General features: G+C 36.2%; 1 protein-coding gene across 6 annotated transcripts in view; it reads right to left on the bottom strand.

Moving 5' to 3' along the window:
- Positions 1-19,375, bottom strand: part of pcdh9 (protocadherin 9) — a 139,870-nt gene that overhangs the window by 18,839 nt on the left and 101,656 nt on the right. For 3 of the 6 annotated variants that reach the window (XM_077623277.1, XM_077623291.1, XM_077623286.1), the window contains one exon: positions 13,977-14,178. The exons of 1 other annotated variant lie outside the window; for it this stretch is intronic. In XM_077623277.1, the coding sequence (XP_077479403.1) occupies positions 13,977-14,178 (202 nt within the window). The remainder of the gene's footprint in view (positions 1-13,976; positions 14,179-19,375) is intronic. 2 more of the 6 variants (XM_077623302.1, XM_077623308.1) reach the window with 1 other exon arrangement.

The raw sequence follows: 19,375 nt of genomic DNA, 5'->3' as shown, positions 1-19,375 counted from the left end.
TCGGTCAGGATATTTAATTAACTCAAGTTTTGCACCAAGGACCTAATCTAGACTCAATTAAGTACTGTCACTGCAATATATGTAAAATACCATAACACTGCCAGACGCATATCAATAACTCATGTTCTCGGAATTGACTTCAGTCTTGGCACTGCATATTTTTAATCTTGCACTTTGATATTTGCACTAAAACATCATAGCTACCTGATGTGCTGCTAACCAATTTAGTCACTTTTTTACTTCACTCCATTTTTATTGTTTATACATATTTTTATGACTATATTATTAATATGTGCACTTCATGGTGGAGCTTTCAAATTGTACTTGTATAATGACAATAAAGACTTTCAATTCCATTCTATATAATTGTTTGGTAGTGGATTTGGCCTAGTCCTTTTACTTTCAATATTTATTGTAACTGTAACTATGTTGTCTTTTGTTTCTTTTGTGGTGGCATTAGTTGTCCTTGGAGTAGGAAAATAAATGAGCACCTTTCATACGTCTAGTAGTTCCCCTAATCTGGTAAATTCTCTGAAATGGTTACACATGTTCTCCAGTTACATATAATTTTTCTTAGTCCAAGCATCAGTAATTAATGTCGGAGTAATTTTGTAAGTGTGACAAATCATCCTAATGTGATAATAGTTGTCTACATCCCAGTAAAATACTTGTTTTTAGTGTGTGGGATATTGGGTCAGGGTATGAAATTGCATTTTTCATATTTTTACGGTCCATTAAGATGCAATTCCACTAACGGCACTCTTGGCCTCAAAGAGAACATCTGTGAGGTGTGAATGAACTTGACTTGTCATTGATCCCGTTTTCTTTAGATTTTGGGTTGAAAAGAAATAAAACAGTAATTTTCAGAGTCAATCATTTATTTACTGCCAACTGTCAGTAGTACTCTATAACAGTGCATGTAATGGTGGATGGGAGCCATGACCAAATCTTTCATCTCTCATGATATTTCTAGCCCACTACCTTAGCTCCAAGTAGCTCTCTGTAAAGACATAGATCATGCTGTGAGATGACTACACCTTTTTCAATAAAAGATAAAGACCAACTTATTACCTTCCCATTAAGGACGTAACATTTTGTTAAATGGACTACTATTTAAACCTCTCCTTTGAGCTCTGAGCCAGATTCAATGAATTTCAGACGCACTTTAATCAACCCAGGCTCGGCTCTTCCACACATCCTTTAGATGATTAAGAAGAATAAAAATTCATAGTATTTGATTATTCCACGTTCTAATTTAAAGACGAGTCCCTCAAGGGCAATCAAGCATATATCAACATCCTCACGATGAAATATCAATATAATTTCTATTTCAGGCCAAGTGGAAATGACACAGACTATTCAGTCTCTTTCTGCTTCCTTAACTTCACGCTTTAGCTCCCATAACTTTATTTATTCATTTATAAGCATCTTGACACCATTATGTTAGCTAATAAAGTGCTTTATGAACATTATAATGTTCTAAAACAAACAATAATAAAGAATAATCCTGGACACAATAAGTGCAATGCTATAATTTACTCACCATTAATGTTTACATTAGTTAACCCGTCGACCCCGATCACAAACACACATACACGTGCATGCACCCCCCCACACACAAACTTTTGGCGCAAAGCAGTCATTAGGGCTGAATATGTGGTGTATAAATGACATAATGGCCACAGTACAAACAACAATCAGTGCTTCTCTTCCAGCCAAATCGCGCCCGCAGAGGAAAGGTCACAATAACCTATATTTTTAAAACCCTCAATTCCAATTTACTCATGAAAAAAACGCATCATCTTTTATAATGTGATACCCCTGCCCTTAACTCGTAGCTGTCAAAAATGTGACTATATGTTATTTTATAGGTCACTTTCATTTAGGAAGCGTATCTTTGTGTGATAAAGTTTACTTTTAATTTCAAGCCATTATGTTACAGCATTTAATTCCACAGGCTTTTAAGAAGACATCATGAAAACAAACAACAAGAACAACAAGAAAACCATTAGTTCCTACTTTGTAGCCATTCTAATCCATGACATGTTCCACTTTCAAGATCTTGCTGGGGTTTTGAAGTGGCACAATGATCAAGCAGACATCTGCTTTATTTACTCACCACGGGTTAGGATGCAATTCAAGACATGCATGCCCGGCTAATACCATAGGTTTACTTATATTCTCCTCTATACATCCATCTGCTACTGTTGTTTTAACATGCATAAATGTTCACTTTAACTCAGTGACCTCGAGGCAGAGAATGAGAAAAGACGATACAATGAGCATTGTTTTCTTAATGAGTGATGGAGATTACCATGGTTAATACTGAATATACAAGGTAAGAGTGCACCAGCTGTAGTGTGACAGTATTTATTTGATTGCTTGCAATATATATTTATTACATAGTGCATTGGGAAAATTCTACTGCTGTAAAAAATGTGGAAAAATAGAATTATTATCTATTTACCATATATTTGGCATTGATCTTTATTTAAATTGCTGATCATTTTGATGAGAATTCAAGGCAATCGGTACAAGAAATAGCAAATTAGCCATGGGGCATAACAAAGCAGTCTTTCACAATCAGTATAGTGTTGTATTTTTGTCTCAGAAGTATTAGCTTGCCAATTAATTTTGGCAAATTCCAAGCTTGTTTGTTATTACAGTGATCATTGTAGATGTTTCCTCCAAAAAAACATATTAAAAACAAACATTATACCAACAATTTGTCCCATGAGTGTAAATTGAACATTCTGATCCCTTTTCCTCTTCCTGCTCTCTATTTTGAAAAATATGCATGATTGGGAAATACTGTTTTTACAAACTGGGATAGAAGGAAATATCCACATTCATTCATTTTCTGTAGCGCTTAACCTCAGGATGGTGTGGGCCTCATATAACCTAACCTAGCAAACTATTATGTACTGGCTGGCTGCCAGCCAATCACAGGGGAAATATCCTCATTGCGCCTTAATTCACTGGGAAATCAAACCTAGTATACTTAATAATACATAATCATACCAGATGCATTTAGAATAATGGAATAAACCAAAAAGATTTTGTCTTATTAATGACAATTCCATTCCGGTTTAACACCCCATCGCCTTTTTGAGGCACCCCATCACTTTATCATGAATTAGCCTTTTTTTTTAAATACTAATGTAGTAATGTAACATGAGAATTAAATTGTTCTGCTTAAACATCATGGAAAAAAAATATAGCTTTTTGTCAGTCAACATTTTCAACAGAAACCTCTACATATGTGTATCCTTTTCCCCCTGAAACCATTCTATTTGATTTTTTTAATGAAATAGCACAAAGAAGGAGACACAAAAACAATCCGTGATCATTCCTGTGAGCATAAAATAGGGAATGTAATCATGCCATGAAATCCAGGCTTAGAGCTAAGTTTTTAAGCAGTTACAGTTTGAACATAGCTACAAAGTTGTTTTCTCGCTCAAGTCTGACTTTGAAATGAATCATCTGCTGTGAGCTGGGTACAACAGGTCCATTAAAAATATTTTCTCTACTTAGCATGGATGACTTTACTTCTTATTCACATGAGGAACCTCAAGCACGAGCCTCTCATTCGGAAAACCATGAAATTTGCATCTCATCACTTTGAGCTTTGTGTCAAAGGGAGAACAAAAACATTGCAAACCAATATCATTATGCAGATAGGCAGAGTCAGTTCAATCACTATTGTTGATCCCAAGTATGAATGTATACATGCTAAATGTTATCCCAGTCCTGTTAGTTTTCTTGACGCATTCAGACTTTTAAAAGTCATTTGAAATGAATGGAAAAAAAGAAAAGAAAAGGAAAGCACCATACTGCTCCGAAAACCCTCTTGCATTATGCTGCAATTCAGCAAAATACTTTTCGATGATGTTTGATGAACTTAAGAACTATGTCACCTAATCGTATCAAATTTGTTCCCTCATGGTAGTTGTGACACCCCCCAGACAATTAGCTCCAGTTTTGCCTCAGGGTGTATAGAGTAAGGGCACTGCACTGACAGACAGGAGTTGTATTCTGGCACCAAAATATGGGTCTGGAAAGGGTTCCTTTTTGGCATTTAAAACACCTCCAATCACTCCTATGTCACGGGAGAAGTGACAGACCTGACAGGCTCAGTCTCTTGGGAGCCACTGGGCCTCTTTGCAATCTCTCTGGGTCACTGCGGGGTTGAGGCGCCAGTGAGGAGCTTCTGGCTAGAAACACTAATTATCATAGCTGCCTTGCATTTAGTAGCACTGTGTAGAGCACAAGGTAGCGTGCACCTCCTGGTCATGCTGTCAGATACCTCACAGGACAGCTTCTAATTGTGCAGAATGTAATGCTGAGGGTGTTTAGGTTCAGGGCTGCCAAAGGCAACTTTCCGCATGACTGGTTTATGCAAAATAAACGGGTAGACAAACAAGTGTTGTAATACCCTTCCCCAAATTTGTTGCTGCTGATATTGTATGAGTAGTATGTCATTAAAAATCGGTGTTATTCTTTGATTTGTGGCAAAAGGCACAATGGTGTCGCGAATCAAGCACACACTACAAGGGAACAGCATTGCACTACACTACATGCAGAAAATCCTGGTCCCAAACTCATGATAATTTAATGAATGCTTGAAGGCAGAGTTTGAGGCATTGGACAAATATAAATATTAATTAAGACACTTGGGACTTGTGTGAAAGCTCCTTTTCCCTGTAAGCTGTTGCCATATTAAAAGGAATTGGTCTGATTTTTGATGTGGTTAGGAATATGCATTGGAGCTTCAAACATGAACTTCTTGTGAACATACACTCATTGATATTGGAGGGTTTGAGATGGAGTTTGTTTAACTTGCAGCTGGTGAGACCCACTAACTTCTCATGGTTCTCTTTGATGAAGTAACTGCTTTGCTTTTTCTGTGTTTTGTCAGATCGTCAGAATGACATCAGAATGCCACGTAGCCTCACATTTGGACAGTTTTTTGTTTTATATATTAAAACTGCTTATTAGAATAAAAAAGAATATAATAATAATAATAATAATAATAATAATAATAATAATAATAATAATAATGATAACAATGATAAGAATAATAACAATAATAATAAATAATAATAATAAATACATGAACACGGTTTTAAGGCTCTTTTTAAAACTAAACTTCACATGGTTTTCGTCATAGTGAAACTTACCTTGGGTAAATCACCATCCATCATTCCTTTTTTATAATGCAGATCAGCAAAATGTTTTTTTTAATGGCAGGCAGTGGTTTTATCAAAACTGCTGACTTTTAAAGCAAATATTTTTTTTGTAATCAGCTACTTTGGGATTGGCCTCTGTGAAGCAATGTTGCAGTATTAACTGCTTAATCTGGTTAATACTGTCTACCATGCAGAATTGTAGGTTGTAATGGAAGAAGATTAAAGGGAATCACTCTCACCTAGTGACAAAGTGACACCAGTAAGCAACGGGTGACTTGGCGAAGTTCTGGATGCTATTTTAGGTCATTAGATTTGGATTTTTGGGTTCAGATGTTTGGAGGGATACTAGATGACTGTACCCAACACATTTCTCACAATTGAAAATCCTACCTCTTTAATACACGTAGACATGATAACGTGCCGGTCTTTCCTGTTCCCTGCGTGTAGCATTTAGCATCGCGTAGGGAGAGTGAATTCCAGCTTTCTTTGTTTGGATTTTACAGTTATACACCACAAATGGTTTTCAAGCATCCAGGACAAACAAAGGCTTCTTTTGATGCGAAGAAAAAACGAAAGATGATGACGATGGCTGAAAAAGTTAACTTGCTCGACATGCTGAGAGCGGGGGAAAAGCATGTCGATGTCGCCCGCCATTACGGCATCATTGAATCTACCGTGCGGTACATAAAAAAGGAAAGGCTAACATTTGAAAGACGGCCACACTTCCATTTACAAGCACAACCAAGCGCGTGGTAACCATGAGGAATAAAACCCTCGTCAAAATGGAGAATGCCCTCTCAGTCTGGGTCTCGGAATGTAGGGCAAAAAACATTTCTCTGGATACCAACATCATCTGAATCAAGGCCAAGAACTTGTATGATATCTTATCTCCCAACGAAGACCCTGAATGCGAGCCTCAGCCAAGCACCAGTGCGACGAGTGAGCCTCGTGAATTTTCAGCAAACAAGGGTTGGTTCGAAAAATTCAAAAATATGCATTGCTGCCTGTCTACTGGATGAGGAACAGAAAAGATTGGATGACGAAAGCTCTCCATAATGAGTGGTATTATAACTGCTTAATCCTTAAACCTTCCCAAAAGGGGGCTGTATTATACAATCATCAACCTGTTTTTTTATTACAAAAATTAACTTGATTTTTTGTTACTATTTTGAATTGTGAATACAGCATTTAAACTATTTACATTTTTTCATATGTAGAGTATAATTAGATAGTAATACATTAGTCTTTTGGTATGTTTATAGTTGTAATATTCAATAAATATACACTTTTTGATGAATTAACTGCGTACTTGGCGCAAAAATTGTGTAAAGCATGTATTGTGGTAGTCATAATAGGGGTGACCCTACTTCGCTATTTTTTGATAATCGCGGCCATATCTAGTATCTGGCCTACATTAACCACGATAATCGAGGGATTACTGTAATGTGAATATCAAAACCTTTTAATACCCATGCAAAAATATGGAAGTAAATTGTTGGTGTTAAAACACAGCCATGTTGTTTATTGTGCAACAAGGTCAGTGTTCTTTGAATTAAATATGCTTTACGGGCGGCAGTTTTAAAAATAAAATTATACAAACATGGACAATGCATCAAGTAGAAAATCAACAGCTGATTAAAGTGGTTAGAGAGTGTTTGCATGCATTGGAATTTTTTTTGACACGAGTGCCACATAAAGAAGGGCCTACATGGAAACTGTGCCAGCTCATCTACATGTAGCTTCAGGCTTTTTGGTGACGCTGATGACACCAGCTGAGTCAGAGCACTGTCAATCAACTGCCTGTCCAGTCGAATCTATTTTAAAATGAAAGACATTTCAATGTTCAGCATAAGAACATGAAATTTAGTTTTTCCACCTCAAAGCTTTGAAAGTGCTACATACCGTTGTATCAGTAATGAGGATTCACGACAAGGATTTGCACCAGCCCTACAGTCAAAGGCATGGCTTCAAGTGACACAGTGGGTGTTAGATGGACCAAGTCTTTGAAAGGCAAGTTACAGGTTTGCCTCAGGGCCTTTGCATAATATATCATTTTTTTTGTCGTTCTCAAGGTGGCAAGAACAATAACTACAATATTTCTGGCCACACCAATTGATGCTTCACGTGAACACTTCATGAGTTATGAGTTATTGAAGTTCGTGTCACACATGCTGAAGCACTGTCTTTTCATTGTGGGACATCTTACCATTGACTGCTTACCATTTCTTTATTAATTGCATAGACAATAATTTACATGCGTGTTTACATATATATATATATATATATATATATATTTATATATATATATATATATATATATATATATATATATATATATATATATATATATATATATATATATATATATATATATATATATATATATTTAACAGCCTTGGCCAAAAAAAATTGACATATTGGTAGGAGTTGCATAAAAAAGCCCTTTTTCACATTAGCCTTGCCAACATTTCTGACAAATTCTTTAATTCTTCAAACAACATAATAAGAAGTTCAATCAAGACCGAAGGCTATAGTAGACTGTAGTTATGTAGCATTTATTCGATCAAACAGTCAAGACAGGTAAATAATAATTAATGGTGGCCACGACATTCTTATCCAAATTATTAGATATTTCCCCTCTGTTTAAATGCAGTACATGACAAATGTATGTCAAACGAAGTGAGAGGAGTACACTTTTTTATTTTACTTTCTTGAAAAGGTTTGGTATTTAAAACCCATTCTCCTCTCAAAAGTGCTCCACATGGCCTGACCTTTTCCTTTCTATCACTTACAAGATCCGTATTTATTCAACTCCCTGAGTGATTACTTAATGCCCCGTCAGCTCACCTTGAATTCAGCTGTCATCATATCAACTATTTTCAATGTGATATTGTTTCTCACCTTTTATTAGTGGTGAAGTCTGTGTTGAATACTCTTCCCCGCTAAGTATCACTCATCTCCATAAAAACACAGTCACCCAAGTTGGAGCCTTAATCCTTTGTAAAACAAATACAATCCCTAAATTTTCCTACCCAATCACCGATGTATCAATAAAATCTATTTAGAGATACTATATTTTAAACAAAGATAACTTATTTTATCCACATCCTTCCAAATTGAATAGTATCCACAACACAATAATATTCACAAAACATAATTGCTTTCAGAACTCAGATTGGTATTGCATTTGCGCATGAATGTGTGTGTTGATATTTATCAGAATGAATGTTAAAAATATTCCAGCAACATGACGACAAATAAAATTGCAGACTTGTGGAGTTTTTTTAAGATGTGAAGAGCAAATCACTAAGGGAAGCCTGTGAAAATAAAGCTAGATTGTTTCACTAATCAAGAGGTGTTTTTTTTCACAGACTTTTGATTTGGAAATTTTAATGCAATCAACTTCACTCTCTAACTCAAGATTTAATTTAAATATGTTTAATATTTACTTCCAGAAAGTCAGAAGTGCTGAAACAAAAGCAGAACATTTTATCTTAACTTTCTCGTCAATAATTGTCTTACCCTGTTCATCTGTTTGATTTATTTATTTCTTGCGAAACAAATGTTCAACGTTAACATGATGAATTTTGTCTCTTGCCTATTGTCTGCTAAAATAAGCTTCAGCAACTATGTGCCCCTTGTGAGGATAAGTGGTATTGGAAGTGCTGAAAGTAGGAAGCAGAGATCACAATCTGTTTTCACCACTTTTCACAGGGATGACAGCACTTATGTAAATATACCACCTAAGGTTGAATATTTGTGGACTGCATGAATTGCTTATCAACTTAAGAAAATCACAAAAAGTTTTTTCCAGTAATATACTATAGCTAGATAGCCATTAATTGTATATTAATAATACATCTTTTTAAAAACAGTACATTTAATGGGCAAATGCTTCATACAGTATAAAGAAAAGTCTTTGTCAGTCACATTTGTCCTCTGTTCGGCCTTGAGTTGTTCGAATCTGGCATTCTTTCCATAATAAAAGCCATTGTACTTTATACACAATGTACTGTATAAGGCATTATCTGAAAGACAATTTGTTGTCTGCGCAAAAAAAAATGTAATGTGCATTATTTTGGTTTCTTAAGTGCATATTTACATTCTAGTAAATATAATTGACTGCCAACACTGGATACATGTGTTAAATGTAAGTTATTCTATTTATTAATATTAAAATACTATATTTTGCCAGTTAACCATGGGGGAATGAGTCGACTGTTATTCCTCATTACTTATAACCTTCTTGAGCTCACTGTGAATAGTCATCTTAGACGATGCTCTTAATCAGACCCCCGTCTGCTCACGCAAGCTGTTGGCATTGACTAGCGCAATAGTGACTGAGGCGACTCTGAGACGATGTTTACTGGTTGACAGCAACACCCTGCTTCCCCTGTATGCTCCAGCAAGCATTTCCATTTAGTTCACTTCAGAAGCACCTGTCTAATTTCTCCGTGGAGACAGAAATCCTTTAAACCCCTTTGTATCCTAGGGCAACATATTTACAGAGGCCTGGTTTTCCAATACCGAGGACAGATTAACACTCCTTCAAGATATATGAATCTATGCCACCCACAGGTTTGTTCCTGGCCTGAGCGGCTCTATCCATGGCCCTATCCCTATACTCATACCCCACACAACAGTTTGTATGGAGTTTGATTCTGGAAAATTAAACAAAACTTTTTTCTAAAAAGGACATTTGACAGGGATGTAGGAAATGCTGTGAGGAGAAATGATGCACAGAACCTTGTTAAAAAGACAAACAAGCACAAATCTTCTTGACATTTTTACTACAACATAAATGATGAAAAGGATCTGCAGGAATCATATGCAGTAATTTTGCTGCATGCGGTACAATGGCTGCCAAACTGACAGCCTGTTTTTGCTCATTGCAAATTGTAAATGGATGTCTGAACTACACTAACGTGGGTGCTGGGAAAGAGCTCAGCAAATGAGATATGGCTATGCTTTTATCTCAACAAGCATCCAAAAACAGTGTGATCACATTTTACTCAAACATTTTAAAAGCATTCCCAAGACAACAGATTTGCAATGATATGCTTTTAAAGCTTCTTCCAAGTGTTTGGGGATGTACCATTGTAATATTGCATATTTATTTATGTTGTATACTTATTTTTGCCACAATACTTCCTCCTCATCTTTCCCATTCACAAGTATAAATAAAAAAAATAGGATGAAATACTAACCATGATTATACGGGATAGTTTGTGATTACAATGGCACTACTAAAGGTAGTTATTCAGTTTTGATCATATGAAAATGAAAATTTAGCTTGGTTTCTTCTGTGATATTGCTTTTAATCTGTCATTTTAAATAAAGTTTATTTCTTTAAGATTTGAGAGATGAACAAGTGTGAGTAGAATAAAAAAGACATTTATTCCCATAATAGAAAAAGACGAAATTGTGGGGAGAGAGAGATAGATTATCTCAGAATATTTTGCCACATTTTGAGCATTTTCCAACAACATTATAATGTAGGATGATGCATTATATTTACTGATTTATTTGAAATACTGTTATTGTATAGAGGTTGCATTTCAAGCAAATACATCCCACTTCTAATAAAAGCACAGTGACAGTTAGGCATAGCACAAATTTATAACAATGTACATTTAACATTTTGTTGTCTTTGTGTATTTGTCATCCAACTGTCTCTCTTGGAAACTTTTTGTTTTGCTTCTCCTCAAGCAGTTTTCTTCTTTTTCACAGTTTGAATGCATGTTCAATAAAAACTGCATTTTAATAATCAACAGGGGGATTTAACGAAGGTTACCCTCGTACTGTGCCCCCACACTTCTGCAAGAACAATTTAGAATTTATGTATTTGGAGCCAAGCAAGTAAGCATTGCTAAACAAAAAATTCACTGGGAACTGGGTGTGTATTTTCTTTTTAATTATGGCAATTTATTTAGTAATACTACATGATTTGGGTTAGGTTTTTTTCAATTGCTTAATTACATCTGTCTCTCTCTCTCTCTCTCTCTCTCTCTCTCTCTCTATATATATATTATATATATATATATATATATATATATATATATATATATATATATATATATATATAGAGAGAGAGAGAGAGAGAGAGAGAGAGAGAGAGAGAGAGAGAGAGTTCAACAACTAGAAATCTCACTACTAATGATACAATTATTAATTTTTAAGTAACACTCTTACAGATATCTCTCCTGTGTAATCATATTCTGTATGAGTGTTTTGGTTTTTTACTTGAAGATTCCAATTCCCCCAAAAATATATAAAACAAATTGGAGCCGGAACACTTGAAAGTGTAAATTCAAGAAAATAACACAAAACATGGTGCCCCATGTTGTGTTAACTACGTAAAGTGGAGATTTGCTGCATGCTGACTCATTTCTGGGTTCACTGTAAATATGATTAATTATGTATATGTCAATGCAGTATTTTTTTCCTTAGAAGATAAAACACCATGCGTTTTTTTACTTGTTGAAATACCATGGGAATCCCATCCAAATATGTGACAGTGTTCCCCTTAGTTGTTTATAAGAACATACTGTATTAATGTATAAAAATATTTTTTTAAAGCCAGAAACTGTATTTTGCAGGCTCCATTCGTGAAAAAATAAAGTTTTATTATTTCTGAAAAATCATTTTAACTGTGCAAATGTTACTTGTGTCAGACAAATGTGGTGGCCAGTTAATCAAGTACAATTCTACATTCACTCATTTGATTGGAATGGATTAAAGCATCACTAAACCAAGAATGTGTTATCAGATCCAAGAATGGACAGAATAAGAATGATTTAAGCAATTTTATTGATCATCAAGAATGCATGCATTTTCTTGGCAAGGGACTATTTGATTGTTTGCAGTAATAAATACACATCTGTTGGGTTTTTATTATTTGTTTATATGTCTCCATCGATATTATGGAACTGCAATATATTTTTCCCATTTGGAATCCCAAGGACGAGTAACTTTTATTATTTGGGGTTGCCACTGATAAAAAGTTTACTCCTTTGAGTCTTTTAACTAAGACATAAATCAGCTTTGCAGTGTCACAGTGGCAGGCCATTGTCTCCTTTTCCACGTTTAACTTGCATTTATGATGCACCAGCTCTGTGTGGTTTGAATATTTAACCAATATTCTTATTATTTTTTCCTAGCTAAAGTTAACCCTGTTGTCTCCTTCAACACCTAAGTGCCCCTCTTGTTTTATGAATCTTTCGTTTGTCTTTCTTATGCATCTTTCTGGAAGTCTAGCTGTGTTTTCTCCAAATTAATTTCAAAACACTAAGCACTGTATATTCTGTTATAAGTCATGTATTGTTACTTGAGTTGGATTTACTTACTTCAACTTTGGTCTATAGACCACCCAATAAGGTTCCAAAGATAGATATGCCTTAAATAAAATCAAAATGACGATGGATTTAAAATGGATTTTAGGTATTATATCAGGTATTATTCAAAAATACTTCCATTCAATTCGGCTTTCAGGTACCCAGTTTAGCTGTTCTGCCAACTCTAAGTGCATCAGAAAGCACAAACAGTTTAATCACACTATTTGTATTTATGTGGCGCTGATTCCTCCACCCTTGGAACACAACCTGGCACTGACCTTGGGGCGATGCGCTTGATCTCTGCACAGACTTTACCACTTAATGATAAAATGAGAAAACTAGGTCGGAGATGTACATCACCACCAAAAATAGTGGGAAGTTAACATCTTCAGAGCACCAAGACTTACAACTGGGAAATCATCTCTAAATAAATCAAATGAGTTTCACAAATAGGTGAAGTGCCTTTGGGAGTCATAGGTTTGCTCTTGGGAAGAACGAACACTTCAAGATCATTAACTGAAAATGAATGACCTGCTCATGTATACACTAGAAACCCATTTGAGCAGTCAGATGAATCCAAATTAAAATACTTTTGATTCTTTTTTATCTTACCTGTATTTGTATTCTTTTTTAACCTCAAACTTAAAAAAGAGTAACATAGCTAAGCTTTGCAAACATTACATTGAGAGACAATTGAGACATATTTTTTTTTAATAAAAGTTGTTCAAACTATAGACAATAGGCGAATAACGGGCATGTGCAACCCTCCCCATTTCCACACCTTGCTGTAAAAGGATGAAGTGCTCTCAATTCTACAGAGCCAATAGAGCACAATCACAAATAGATAGTTGTAATAATTTGGCCTATTTCCACCACTACAGGTTGTTGTTAGCCATCAAGCTACGCATGCAAGCTACAACCCTCCGGAAAATACATTTTCTCTTCCACGGGTCGCACTCAAAGGCTTCCCATCATCCCTACCTTCCAATACTCAAGTGGTGCATGGTGAACTGTTATTTGACACAGTGTAAATTTGCTCGGTTACAATTCTGCCAAAGGCCAACTGAATACAGAGGCAAAGGCCACCAAGGATCAGAAACTGCCTGGCCTCCATAGCCCACATCTCTCAGGGCATAAAAGCATTCGGATTGCTGGGAGGAATTTGGCAACAGGCATAGCAACTGAACAAAGATGTGCACTTGATTGTCAGTGGATGATCTGCTTCATCGGACACGTTCACAGTCTGACGAGTGGAAGTTCAATTTTTACTGATTTTGAAACTTGCAATTTTATAGACCACATTTTTTTGTATTTTTTCAAATTGGAAGGTTCCTTAACAAAACCTGTCTTCTCTGCCGATTGTTAAATTTCCAAGACATATTTTTGTCATTTACAGGGTCTTTGATATGGCCAACGAAATCTGTTTAGACATACAGTAGATGTTAGAACTTACCATAGTTGGGATCAGAGTTGCCATCTGCTTCTGTTCTCTTGTCAGGGGAGGCCTGCTCATAGAAGTCATCTTGTGCCTGCACCAGAGGGAGAGGATGTGTGAGGAGTGAGCCACTGCCTACAGGCTCGTGCTCCCCCAGACCGCTGTCACTGCAGCTCTCCTGGGAGCCGTCCGGCAGGTGAAACGTGACACGTCGCTGCGACTAAAAACCAAAAGCACAGGACAGAGCCTTACACATTAGTGCTCTGCATCGTGCCATTTTAGAAAGTTAACATGAAATTAATTTATAGTCGAGAATGCTGCTCCAAAGTCCTACCGTTTGTCATATATTACTGTTCTCCCTTTGGATATAGTCATATAATTATTTACATTGATTGCATGAAGAATTGAGTTTGAGATTGAATAATCAAGCATTATTATTATCATTTGGTTAAAGATCTACAGAGACTTTTAGACTGTCTTTGGGGGCTAACAAAATGATTAATAGTCACGTTTCACTGCACAATGACAACCCAAAAATGCAGGAAAAAAATCGATCAGGTGAGTGATTAAAATTTGTGATCCTTGACTAAGGTCATTTGAAATCAGGCATAATTAATATTTGCAATAATAGTTAGATGTCCACAGCAGTTTCATGAACTTTGAAGCCAAAATGGTTTGGCTTGTGTTGTCTGTTTGATTTGGTATTTACAAAGTCAGAGTAGGAAGTGACATTCACCAAACCATGAATGTCATTCCCACATTATGTCGATGCAAGTAAGAAATTTATTCTATGGTCTTTGACCTGTATTATTATTAATGCATGTGCACACAACCAGAGACCAATGCACACAATCTTTAAAGCCAACCTGATTTAATTTTCAAGTACAAATTTTGATTGTCTTTCCCCTGTAGCTCTATGACATTTTCCTCTGGCTTTTTCATAAGTCCAGACACAAGCCTCCAGCTAACCTTTTGTGGGAACAGAGAGGTGTTCATGTCACATCATTGGTGGTGACAGACAGGCACAAGTTTTCCAGTAATTATTGGCAAAAGCAAAGGTCACCCAATCTGCAGTCTAATGCAAATGACCTCATTATATATTTAGAATTGCTCCAAGAACATGCAGCATCCAATTAAACAAAAAGGGTCTAATAACAGAACCGAGAATGTGGACAGGGGTGGTAGGAGTGGGTAGGGGAGTCAGGGGCTCTGATTTGCAGAGGGAGGGATGTGGCCTTCAGAAAGAAATGCTGGAGGACATTATTGCGAATAATAAATGATGGATACAGGTACTTATTGGTGGTGTGCTGGGTCCTTTCTGATCTTTTCTTTCAAGTGTATTGTGAAGTGGTTCATGGGAGAGGGAAGAAGCAAATAAAAGAACTATGTGGTTTGGTGTGTATATATATATATCAGTGGCGGTCCGTACATTTTCATATATAATATTATATATATATATATATATATATATATATATATATATATATATATATATATATATATATATATATATATATATATATATATATATATATATATTTATATATATATATATATATATATATATATATATATTTATATATATATATATATATATATAGAGAGAGAGAGAGAGGGAGCGAGGGAGGGGGAGAGAGAGAGATACTACTTGACAATTATAGATATGTGACGGACTTCTACGATATCTGAATGAAGCCTGTACACACACACACAAACACTCCTCGTAAGATTGCATAAATAACTTTGAATTGACCTGTCTTGCAGAAGACTTGATTACTTGAGACTTACTTGGGTGTTGCAAATGTCTGAGTTCTACCAATCTCTGGGACCATGGGCTCAAATGTTTGAATAAATTTCTACGCTTGCCTGCTAAATTGCAATAATATTAGCATAAAAACATTTAAACTATCCCTGCTGCCAGTTTACAAGCTATTATGATTTATCACGCCTGCTAACCCCTATTATCGGCTTTGTGGGGTTTTATTTATATTTATTTATTTAAATAATCTTTCTGGCTAAAGATACTCACACAAGCAAATCTGTCAAAAAAAAAAAAACAACAGAAGCCCTTTATACTGCTACCATCTTACAATAAATGTCATGCAAGCTTCCAATGAGCAGTCAGGAAAAAAATGTCATTGCATGCTGCTTGCAATGCAAATTATAAAACAGTTTGTAGATAAGATCAAAGTCTAGTTTGCGCACTTCATTCAAATGATGTCCAAGTAAACTATTCATCAAACAGTAAAAAAGTCACATCTCCCTAGTAGAGACAAAAGTAGCACGGAAGCTTTGGCACAAAATTAGGTGGTTGCATTCCAAATTAATTTAAACCGCATCACAATCATCCATTTTGGGTTTGGCTTATTAGATAAATTCAAGAACTAACAAGTAGCCCTTTAAACCAGATGAAGTATTGACTCCTAAAACGGCAGTATATTTTTAAAACTGTGATGCATTTCACCATCATATTTATTTGCAATGTTTCGCACGTACGGCGGCTCGGCGGCTTCAGTGGTTAGCACGTTGGCCTCATAGCTCTGCAGTCCATGGTTCAAATCCAGGTCGGTCCACCTGTGTGGAGTTTGCATGTTCTCCTGAGCCTGCATGGGTTTTCTCCGTGTACTCCGGTTTCCTCCCACATTCCAAAGACATGCATGGTTGGCTGATTGGACACTCTAAATTGCCTCTAGGTGTGGGTGTGAGTGTGAATGGTTGTCCGTCAGCTTGTACCCTGCGATCGCCTCACCACCGATATAGGGTGTCCCCCGCCTCTGGCCCAAAGTCAGCTGGGATAGGCTCCAGCACCCCTGCAGCCCTAGTGTGGATAAAGTGGTTCAGAAAATGAAAACAAAAAGTATCATTCCTACAACATAATTACAACCGACCCTAGTGAGAATAAAGCGGTTCAGGAAATGAATGATTGAATGATTCATATGTGTTAAGAAGAAACATGTTCTCAGTAGAGTCAAAATATACAAATTGGCTAGAAGTAGCAAAGTCTGTCTTATTTTACTTTTCTTTTCAGTGGCTGTTCGCTTCCCGAGTCTGACCATATGGAGCATAATGTTCAAACAAAAAAGCAATCTCTGTGCGGTATTGTGTTTCACGAGAAAACTGTATAACACTTTAATCTGTAAGTAAGAAGCTTTTGCACCCCTGAGCTGAATTCAAATGCAAAAATGTGCGCAATTGCTCATCCAGAAGAACGAAACCTCCTTAGCCTCACAAATAATCTCATCTAGCAGCAGTCTGACACCTGCAGTGAGAGAACACATCCCACGAGTTTGTTCTCACAATCACACCACTAAGGCAGATCAGTCATCCGGGAGAACAAAACTCACAAAAAGATCTTTGTCTCTATCCCTCAGCGCTGCACATCCTTTCCCCGAAGACCAAAGGTGCTCTGCCATCTACTGGCTACCTTTGGGAATACATATTAATAGCTTGGTGAACCCCAAAACAGGTTAGAACTTGATTGCGCTTATTTTCTTTGTAGTTTGCTTCAGTCAAATTTATTTTGAAGAAAAACTGATTTTGAGTGAAAATGACATCACAGTTATGTCTGTCTTGAATTTTAATTTAAACACTGACTCATTCTGCTTTGACTACCTTTCCTTGTGACAGTGTATTATTGCCTCTGCATTAAACTATTATAAGCCTACATGTATGGCAAACAATTATCACTGTCTTTGCACTTTGTGTGTCTCTGTACAACAAGTGTGCACATCAGAACCATCCAATCGAATGATCTACAGCAGATTAATGGATTCAATTCAGCAATAAATATGTTTATTTCTCCTTCCACACATTTGCAGTATGTATTTTCAAATAGCATGCTGTAAACACAATTTTTTTTTAGTTAAATGAGGATAGCCCTTACAAGTGTGTACTGATGATAAATAGCTGCATCAAGAACTGTTTTTGGCAATAATAAAAAGTATATCATATATGTTTTATCGTATAATCATTCTATTTGTTGTACCTAATTATCTGATCGATTGGCAAAATTTGGGAAATGAGGGGAAGTCGCGAGATTTGAGCTACAAAAAAGGTACATTTATCAGTCACTTAATTAATCTTCTAGTCTTATAAAATAATAAAGATTAGATAGTGAGAGAGAGAGCGTGAGAACGAGCGAGAGAAAGAGAGAGAGAGAGAGAGAGAGAGAGAGAGAGAGAGAGAGAGAGAGAGAGAGAGAGAGAGAGAGAGAGAGAGAGAGAAAGAAGCGTATTTTTCCATTATAAATTATGATTGTGTGGTCAGTAGTAAAATGAGAAAACTGAAATCTTCAGGATATGTGACAATGAGCGAGATCCACAGCTTGTGCTTGTAAAACAATGTGCTTACCCGTCACAAAGCGGTAACATTTGTTTTTTTTTTCAGGTGAGCTGAACATTGATCTCGTGCTAGCGCTCCAGCTTCACTCTAGATTTGGTTTGTCGTTAAATAAAGCTGACTTCAGGTTACTGAGAACTGCAAGATTGGAGTAGTTCAAGCTGTTCTCCTGTGCCTGAAGCGAGGCTGGAAAAACCTGTTTGACTGCTACAGAGCATCAGCTACACATTAACCTCTTCTGATTCATTCATTGGCACTACCCTCTGTTGCCATTCACAGCTATAAAGCACAAGACACAGCAGTTCTCCTCTGAGTCTTTCACATTAAGGAGAATAGTGTGTCAGTCAAAAGGCAGTTATCTACAGAGCAGAGGTTGCCAGGTATCCTAGCCTGTAAAGGGGTTTGACATTTTTTTAATGAATTATTGTCAGCACGATTCGTTTGCTACCCTTGACTGTGCTGTTCTCCACAATAAAGTATTGCACAATCCTATTTTAAACGAAGTCAAAATAATGCATGTATATTATGTATGAGGTGAGCCTTCACTTGGGACGGGCAGATTTGTGACTGAGACCAGAGGTTTTAGTGTGTTACATTTATGTGTAATACAAAGCAGTGATTCAATATAAAACATACTGTATATGCTGTAAATAGGCATCCTACGCTGTTAAGCTATGTTGGATTTTTATTTTTTTTTAACCTGCAATTATATTAACCATAGTGCTCTACAGTTTAATTACCTGGATTTATTTTGAAGACATTTTTTTCTGCTATGGTCTATCTTATAATTTTTTACATTACCAGTTAATGTATATAAATTCCACTATATATGGGTCAATGATGCCCTGCAATTATAAGTGCAGTTAACTTCAGATATTTCCACCTCATGAGAATGTGTTTCATTTCAGCAGGAAAGAACATTTTGTGCACAAGAGGTATGTTGAGCAACACTGCATAGTAGCAGATGTCACTTTACTTTTAATGAAATAAGGGTGGTGTCAGAGGTGATGGCTTGTGCTCGAGTGCCATGAAAATAGCTCACAGTGCCTCAAAATATTGCAATTGACACTCTCGTTTGA

The sequence above is a fragment of the Stigmatopora argus genome, chromosome 2, assembly GCF_051989625.1.
Source record: "Stigmatopora argus isolate UIUO_Sarg chromosome 2, RoL_Sarg_1.0, whole genome shotgun sequence".
Taxonomy (NCBI): domain Eukaryota; kingdom Metazoa; phylum Chordata; class Actinopteri; order Syngnathiformes; family Syngnathidae; genus Stigmatopora; species Stigmatopora argus.
This window is presented reverse-complemented; position numbering and strand designations above follow the sequence as displayed.